This window comes from Cannabis sativa, chromosome 1 (genome assembly GCF_029168945.1).
Source record: "Cannabis sativa cultivar Pink pepper isolate KNU-18-1 chromosome 1, ASM2916894v1, whole genome shotgun sequence".
In the NCBI taxonomy this organism is placed as follows: domain Eukaryota; kingdom Viridiplantae; phylum Streptophyta; class Magnoliopsida; order Rosales; family Cannabaceae; genus Cannabis; species Cannabis sativa.
Window position 1 is genome coordinate 17,674,232 of NC_083601.1, and position 9,422 is coordinate 17,683,653.

Here is a 9,422-nt window from a genome sequence, read left to right on the forward strand (position 1 = left end):
AATAAGCTTAGTAAATAAACTAAAACGAGAGAAAGATCAAAAATTAGAGTTGATTGTATATTGGATCACGTATCAAGATCTTAAAAGATTATGATGATATATGGAACGGTGATTTAAAGGATCTTGAGTGACAAAATATTTTAGGACTATGAAATTTATTAATTATGAATATTAATTGGACCACAAAAAATATTGAACGTTGACCGTTAAACTAAGTAGTTTTTAGTTAATGGTCATTTTCTAGATGATATGGGCGGCCAAAATCTGAAAAACAATTTGAAATTTGAATATATGATAGCAGTTGATATTGAGAGAATTAGAAGAAAATTAACACATGAACAGTACTAAAAATAATTTTAAATAAAATATTAGAGCAAAAGTCAACCAAATAAAAGTTGACTAACAAAATTAATGTACTACTTAATTTTTTTAATTATTCAAAAGATTTTGTCTAACATTTTTAGTCAGCTCATACATTATTGGTTTGGGGCTGAACCTTGCATACAAATCTATGTTACGAATATCATGAGCAAAAAGAATCTATGCATACATCATTAGATGATTAACATTAATTTTCAGAAAAAAAACCTTAAATAAATAATGGAATCTTCTCGATCTGTTGTATAAATATTATTATAATTTTATTGAAAATCTCTGTTTTATTATAAATATAAACAAATATGTATGGCAAAGCATGAAATGTTTTGTTTGCTCTCTATAATATTAATTGCTGATGCGTATGAATCTCTATATGCTGTCACCATATATACATTAATTATACACATAAATATATACTTGGTATATAGGCTTTATCAGGTTTAGTGATGAGTAGTGACTCATCAGTTCTGATCTTGACTTGAAAAAAAATATGTAAGTAAATTAATGCCGTATTAATATGTATATTTATATAAGTCAAGTCAATTACATTTTTTTATAATTTACAAAAATATGTAAGGTGATTTTTTTTTTTTTTTTGCTTCAACTACTAAGGTGATTTTGGTTGAATTTCGTATGAAACGATTGCGTATCTATTGGAAAAGCACGCATGCAAAATTAATACAAGCATTTCAAAAGTCTTTGTACTCTTGCGTAATTTGGGAAAAAGGCGTACACGTTTGAAAACATAGAAAGGTATTTACTTCTCAAAATCCTAATAAATAATTTTCATTTCAAATTTCATATCTATATATAGATATACCTCTCTCTTACTCTTACCCAAAGTGAACATAATATTAAAAGAAAAAATAAAATATAAATGAAAAGAAAACTACCATATTAAATTATTAATTAATATACAATTTATCTCCTTCTCTCTATATATATGTCCGTAACTCCACTCCTTTTTTTCCATACCATTTCCACACATATTCTTCTCTATATCTCATCTTTCTCTCTCTCATAAAAATCAGAAAATTGTCAGAGAATAAAATGAACACGTTTTTAATAGTACTCGCTTTCTGTGTTGTACTCTCCACCACTACTACTACTACTGCGTTTTCATTCTTTGATGATAATATCCTAAACGGGTTAATATTGCAAAACGACACCGTAACCATCGACTTAGCCTCAATAGACTACGGCCACATAGTAAAAGTAAACCCAGAAGCCGTTTTATCCCCAACTTCCCTAAACGACATCCAATCCTTAATAAAAGCCGTAAACGACAACAACTCATCACCCACATTGGGTAGTGCTCCTAAGACTGTAGCCGCCAGAGGGCAAGGGCACTCGGTCCGTGGTCAGTCCACGGCTGAGAAGGGCATTGTGGTAAATATGACATCTTTGGGTAGCCTTGGGAGGAGGATTGTAGTTGTTCCAAACAGTCTTTTGGGTCCGTATGCTGACGTGGGAGGTGAACAGATTTGGATTAATGTTTTGGTTGAAACCCTAAAGCATGGGCTGTCGCCCATCTCGTGGACCGATTATTTGGGTCTAAGCGTTGGCGGAACTCTCTCAAATGCTGGGATTAGTGGCCAGGCTTTCCGAGTTGGTCCTCAAATCGCCAATGTATACGAGTTGGATGTTATTACAGGTTCGTAATAATTAATTAGTTTGTTTAATTTTCTTTTTGTTTTTGTTTCTCGGAGGGGTAGAATTGACTTTTTAATAATAAAGAAAGAAATATTATAGGGATAAAAAGACGTATGAGACTAGCTAGATATTGTAGATCACGCAAAGAGAGCCTTTAACACGCCGTTATAGTTATAGAGATTTGAAAACAGAAAATTACAAGACAACCAAACAAAATTCTCCTAAGTTTATAATATATAAAAGGGACTCAAAAATAACAAGGAGAACCATTATTAATTTCTTAGAGATTTGTAGTATTAATTAACAAATTCCATTCACAGTATTTATATATTAATATTACACAAAAATGGCATATATATTTTAAAAAGCCGCCCCATTATTATTAATATTATTGTTCCAAAATTTATAAAACTAAATATGGCGATATTGACATGGACGATTATCAATCATGTTGGTCGACAACATCATGATATATCTTTCTTTCTTTCTTATTTTAATTACTATATTCCTATAGCCATGTAGACATTCCTTATATAGAGCCTTATAAGTCAAAATTTTCTTTTTAAGAAAAATAAATGGGACAAATTAAATAAAATGGAGTATGTGGCCTTTTCTTTTCCTTTGATTTGGTTTGGTGTGTATGGCCTTTTAGTATATAAAGTCACTCACTAAAATAATGGGACGCCCCGTAATCAAGAAAACCCATTGATATATATGTAAGCTCTCTTTTTGGCAGCTTTGGGAGTTAAATTCGTTTCAAATCTAGTATATAGTAGTAGATGTTAGCTATACATATAAAAGTATAGGCTATGAGTGATTATAACCTATAGCTAGGATTTTGTCCACCGTCCAAACACCATGTGCACCGTGTATATACTAGTTAGCTAGTTGCATGTCCCAACCACACATACATTTTTATTATACTATATATAACTACATTACATATGTAAAAGTATATATATATCCACCACATGTGTTATCAGTGAGATTATGAGTAGTACTATTTTGGTATACAGTATATTGGTGCCGGGATAATAAAGGTACATACTATCATTTGATTAAGACCCAATAAAGTCATTAAGTTTGGATGTTACAATTAAAATATTATGAGGAAATGGAAAAAGTATTTAATATAAACAACGGCTATACGTATTTTTTTTCAAAGGGTTCAAAGGCTATACGTTTTGGAAAGGTTAATAATTTTGCAAATTAATTATATATATATATAGTAGATCGATATTTTTAGCTTAATTTCCATTTATCTTATATACACATGGTATTAAAATTTTGTTGGATTATCTGGTAGTATTTTTTTCTTTTTTTATTTATCGATCTTTATGTCTCAACTAAGCAGAGCTAGCTGTTTAAACTTCCAAAGTTATTATGTATAATTTTCAGAATTTTAAGTAACGATCGAGGAGATATAATACCTTCTTTTTTATATAGATTAATCACACCAAACATAGATATTCAAAGAAAAAAAAAAGACAACAAACATAGGCATTTATTTATTAATTACCAAACTCTATCTTAAGGCTTGGTGGCAAATAGCTACTAAGTATTGTTCATTGCTTTTAAAATCTTGATTAATTATTAGCAATAACAAAAAGACTATCTTCAATTTCTTCCTACAAATACAAATACAAAAGAAAAAAAAAACCGAATTAATTCTTAATAAATTAATAGACTACACTTTTTAAATCATCATGTTGTTGATGTCTATATATTTTGTTCCTATATTTATATATAATTTTATAATTAAGCGGCGGATCATAATTTAAAATTGTAGATAGCTATAGCTAGCCATTTAATATTACATAAACATATGTATGGTATATAAATCGGACAAAGATCAACATGATCTTCAAATAATTATATTAGCTTGCTAAAAGATTGTTCTAAATCTAAGAAATATATTAAGATATATATATGTGTGTGTGTGTGTGAAATTTGATAATATATAATTGGTAAACTTATATGAATGCGGGGATTAGAAAAATCCAAAGTATAAAATTTATTTTAATTAATGACTTAATTAAGATGCCATTATTGTTATCTCTTTGTACTTAATATTGGATTTCCATGTTGCTTGCTTATTTTGTAGGAGGAAAATGTGAAACCTAGATCTTGATGATAGACATGAAAATATACATTAATATTGAAGTTAACAATATATAAAACGATAATTATTTTTAATTCCATGTGATATGAATCACATTGTAAGGATAATCTTAACACACACATATGTAACTGTTTTTAATATAAAGAGCGTGTGATATATTGAATATAATATCTCGAATCGGAGAAAACGAGGAATCGAACAAATCAGAGGTCAATTGTTATATATATATATATATATATATATATATTTTAAACAAACATATATATATATTTGAAATGGAAATATATATATATATATATTTTTATATATAATTTGGTCAACCCACAATTATTTAACATATGACCATCTAACAGTACTGCATTGAAAGAGGTTGTTAATTTTCTAATTTTTAAGTGTTCAAGCATTCACACGAACCACAGTTTTTTTTTTTAATTTTTATTTTACATTGCATATAATAAAAAATGACCCCCAATTGTTGAGCATCGTCAATGGTGCTAGTTTTCTTTATTACATTATTTAAATAATACTTTACCTAATTAAATTTATAAATATAATTGTACTGTTGTGTTTTAAATATTAATTTTTTTTACGTACAGGAAAAGGAGATTTAGTTACTTGCTCCAGAATCAAAGAACCTGAACTATTTTATTCAGTTCTTGGAGGTTTAGGCCAATTTGGAATTATTACCCGGGCAAGAATTCCCCTAACCAAAGCACCAAATAAGGTACTAAAAAAGTTATAATTGATTAATTAAAGAAATAAACTTATATTAAGTTATTAATCTTGCATATTGATTAACTTAATTATTGTTCAGGTTAAGTGGTTAAGACTGTTTTACACAGACTTCTCAGTGTTTTCAAGAGACCAAGAGCGTTTAATCTCATTGAATGGAAAAATGAGGGAAAAGGGTGGAGTGGAATATGTAGAAGGTTTTCTTCTAATGAAGCAGGGTCCTTTAGATCTTTCCTTTTATTCAGTGCCTGACCAGTTGAGAATAACAACTCTTGTTGCTCAAAGCGACGTCGTTTACGTACTTGAATTAGCCAAATATTACGTTGAAACGCCCCCTGTTGACGAGGTATATATTATGTCATATAATATATTGTTTTTTTACATATAATTATTATACTAATTAATTGAACTTTATTATTATTGCAGGATTTGGAAGTTTTATTGAAAGGATTAGGGTTTATTGCCGGGTTTGCCTTCTCGAAAGATGTTACATACTTAGAATTTCTTAATAGAGTAGCAGCTGACGAGGAAAAGCTTAGAAAGCTAGGGCTTTGGGAAGTTCCTCATCCATGGCTAAACCTTTTTATCCCAAAATCAAGAATGTCAGAATTCAACTCTGGCGTTTTCGTAAACATTCTTCTTCAAAAGAAAGTTCCTGTTGGAGTCTTTATTGTTTACCCATTAAACCGAAACAAGTAAGTTTATTAATATTAATATTATTAATTTTGTAGGTGATGTAACATTTTTTTATGATTATATTAATGTAATAATTAATTAATGTGTGTACGTATATATAGGTGGGATGATAAAATGTCGGGTGTGATACCAAATGATGAAGAAGTTTTTTACACCGTAGCTTTACTTCATTCAAGTACGGCTGAGGAGGTTGAGGCTTTTGATGGTGTGAATAACCAAATATTGGAGTTTTGTCGTGTTGCTCGAATTCCTGTTAAGCAATATCTTCCCCATTATGAAACACAACCTGATTGGATCAACCATTTTGGATCAAAATGGCCAAGTTTTCAACGTAGCAAACTCACCTTCGACCCCAACAAAATATTGGCCCCTGGACAGAAAATTTTTAATTAATTAAATCTGTTGTATCAAAATAATTTAATCTAATATATAATTTTATAGGCTACAACTTAATTTTGAATATATATAATAAAATATAAGGAAATAGAAAATGTTTCTTAGCTTTGTGTTCAAATTATTAATTTTTGTAAAGCAATTAAATGAGTTGATTGTGATATATATATATATAAAAATCGTCGTTGCTATAGATTGAATAATTCAACTAGGATGAGCTTATTATAACTAACAATTGGGAATTTGGCATTGACAAATGGATTTAATTTGTATTTGTAATATTGTTTTTTATGGAAGTTTAGAGCAGCTAGCATCTTTTGTGTGTTTATACAATTATAATACAAAGTGCATTTTAAATAATTAAGGACCACTATATTACGTTGTAATAAAATATAATGAAGAAAAAAGAATAATTTTCATTTTATTATATTGTTTAGTTACATTTTAAAATATTAAAATATTACTCTAATAAAAATAACTTTAAAATAAAATGACTATTTCCATTTTAAAATATATAAAAAATAAAAAGACCATTTTAGTGTAAGATTAGAATCAATCTTTTTATTCATTTTAAATTTTATTCTATTTCATTTCTACTACTAATTCTATTCCCATTTAAATTTCTCGTTGTTTATTAATAATGTGTTGCTACCTAAATAATTAGGAATTTTTCATATATATTAATTTATTTATAAAATTAAAATTTTCGGTACTCGGATATAAAAAATGAACTAATAGTAATATCTCAATTCTTGCTGTTATGGTATTTAATTAACACTCTATAATGTTCCTGGTGAGCTACATATGTTGGGATATATCATCACCTTATTAATAATGTTGTAGCGCACGAGAAAGTTTTCATTGGCATTTTTAAGTCTTGTAATAACTGAACACGCACGTCAGATACATATAAATTTAATATTATTACTAAAGGGACCAAAAATTAGATATGTGCACGTGTCAGCTGTACAACCATTTGTGAAAATGTTATATTACAAAAATACAAAACGCACATCATTATTATGAGCTTTTGTGCTTATTTGAAGGTTGTGCATGCCACTGCCACACCAAAGTGATGAGCTGCCAATCCCACCACCACATTTTCAATTAACCCATATGTACTTCATGCTTCTCATATAAAATCCTTTTCATCTATTCTACCATCTGTCTTCGATTACTATTATTATTTTTACTATACATATTGAATTAAAAGCCTTTTTTTACATCTACTCATCCTCTATCACATTTGGCCAGGAAAGAACAACAATACTATGTGTAATGTATATTAGTAAATAGAGTTAAGAGAGATATTTGTAATAGATGACATTGATTGGTTTGAGAGATTTAGCTCAACATTAAAGTTGAACTCTTTCTTATATAGTTGTAAATTGTTCCTTAATTTGTTTGCAATAAAATTCATCTTAATTACCTAAACAAAATAACCTTTTTTATTCTTAATTAAATTATTGCATGAGCATAAGTAATGAACATTGTCATTAAATAAGAAAGAAAAAGAAAAGAAAGTTAGGCGCTAATTAATAATTATTTCGAGAGGTTAATTTTTATTTGATTGTTTTGGTCCATAGTAATTAGTTTCGACTAAACCCTAATAAACATATAAGTTTTCTTATAAAGCAAGATATTGAAAGCAATAAGCTAGCTTATATGTAAATATGATCTTATCTGCATGCCATTTATTTATATATAATATATATATACTTTAACTTATTATTATTAATTTTTTATATTATTAGCATTGTAAATTAGTAAAGGTACTAGACACTATAATAATTACCATATATACGGCATGGCGAACACTTGGACCCCATGGATTGAAATGATATGCTTTATTATTTTATATATAATAAGATTCCTATAACATATATAATATCAGATCTATATATATATATGGTCCAATATTTTACCTGAATCGATACAAAGATTTCATTTGGGGTAGAGAGAGTAACAATCTTCTTAAGATTCTCTTTGCATTTTTTCTCATCATATAATGGCTGCCAACTGCAGGCCAGTCTGTATAATTATATGCTCATGAGTACTGCACCAATTAAAATGAGATAGACTTAAATAATTTAAGATCCTTCGAAATATAGTACTGTTGTTTCGGTAAATTTTTGGGTCAGTTAAAAAATAATCCCATGTATACACTATTTTTTCTAATGATCATGTATACACTATTTTTTCTAATGATCATGTATACACTATTTTTTCTTATCTAATTCTTTTAATATTACTGAAAATTAATTGCGTATTTGAAAATTATGATCAATTAATTAATACCAACTTATTGTATAATTAAGAGACATCTTTGAGAAGTAGATACATGTCATTTTCTTGGACAACAAACATTGGGATCCCCTATATATATGTGGTACTGAAAAAGAAAAATACATCGATGCATTACTTCACTATATATGTGGTTATATATATATAAATATAAATTTAATTATATATGTGAGTATCTGTTATATATTTATAGTAAGTAATATTTACTACTGATATTGATTGATTTCTAACTCTCTTTTTTTCCTGGTAAAGAATTGATTTCTAATTAACTTGATTTGTTGTCATAATTCATATGATTCTTTCTCTCTATCCCCTTCTGGATATGAATATAAGAAATATATAAATAATATGTTTTGAACGTACATTTTTAAGTTAGCCAATTAAATAATTTTTTATTTTTGAAAAGCCAATTACATGTTTAGAAAAAATGTATGTGTATATTTATATGAATACATAATTAATTAGCTAGCCTTGCCCTTTTTGGTAAGTGGTGACTATATATGTGTATAAATGCATGCATGCAAACTATTTGTGACCATTAATTAATTAACTTCTAGTGTCTTCATCAAAAAATCTCATCCAAAATTTTGTATGATATGCATACTTATTTCATGACGTGCAAATGTAAATATTGTACAGAACTATATATTGGTAGTACACTGCACACACATATATATGTCTTTTTTACATATATAAATTTAATCGTATATTATATAAATGCATGTAAATAGTAATAATAAGTGAAAAATTGTCATCTAGCCAGGGACACATACATATAGTTTGGTGCTTGTTAAAATATATATATTAGCAGTGGTCCAACCCAAACCCTTCTATTATTGTTCCCAACTAACATCTTCTAAGATTTTCTATGATACATCATGTGCAATTGCTGGTTATTTTCCTATATCTTTTCTTTGACATTGATAAATGATCGTATGATCTTTCTCTTTCAAAGTTGGAATGATTCATTTAAGATTTTTGGACAAGGAATTTTTGCCCACTACAAAATCACTCCTTCTTTTCTCTCTAAAGTCTCAAAAGTACTTTTCACAAGATCAGATCCAAAGATACTGAGACCAGTACAAAATCAAATATATTAATGAAGTATATGTATATATATATTCTGTATATTGTTAATCTTTTA

The 9,422-nt window shown here is 27.9% G+C and overlaps 1 protein-coding gene across 1 annotated transcript; it reads left to right on the forward strand.

Annotated features, from left to right (window-relative positions):
* The first annotated feature begins 1,337 nt into the window (after window positions 1–1,337).
* On the forward strand, window positions 1,338–6,286 carry LOC115705068 (cytokinin dehydrogenase 2). Its single transcript, XM_030632307.2, has 5 exons — window positions 1,338–2,032; window positions 4,750–4,877; window positions 4,968–5,231; window positions 5,312–5,580; window positions 5,683–6,286. Exons 1-5 carry the CDS (start codon window positions 1,429–1,431, stop codon window positions 5,972–5,974), a joined length of 1,557 nt encoding a protein of 518 aa, XP_030488167.2. The 5' UTR covers window positions 1,338–1,428; the 3' UTR covers window positions 5,975–6,286.
* The last annotated feature ends 3,136 nt before the right edge of the window (window positions 6,287–9,422 follow it).

What these genes read in the sequence shown, in the direction of transcription:
- LOC115705068 (XM_030632307.2), top strand. Translation starts at nt 1,429, where the DNA reads ATGAACACGTTTTTAATAGTACTCGCTTTCTGTGTTGTACTCTCCACC. An exon ending in TAACCAAAGCACCAAATAAG is followed by an intron (nt 4,878 to 4,967) that starts GTACTAAAAAAG and finishes ATTATTGTTCAG; the next exon opens with GTTAAGTGGTTAAGACTGTT. An exon ending in TACCCATTAAACCGAAACAA is followed by an intron (nt 5,581 to 5,682) that starts GTAAGTTTATTA and finishes ACGTATATATAG; the next exon opens with GTGGGATGATAAAATGTCGG.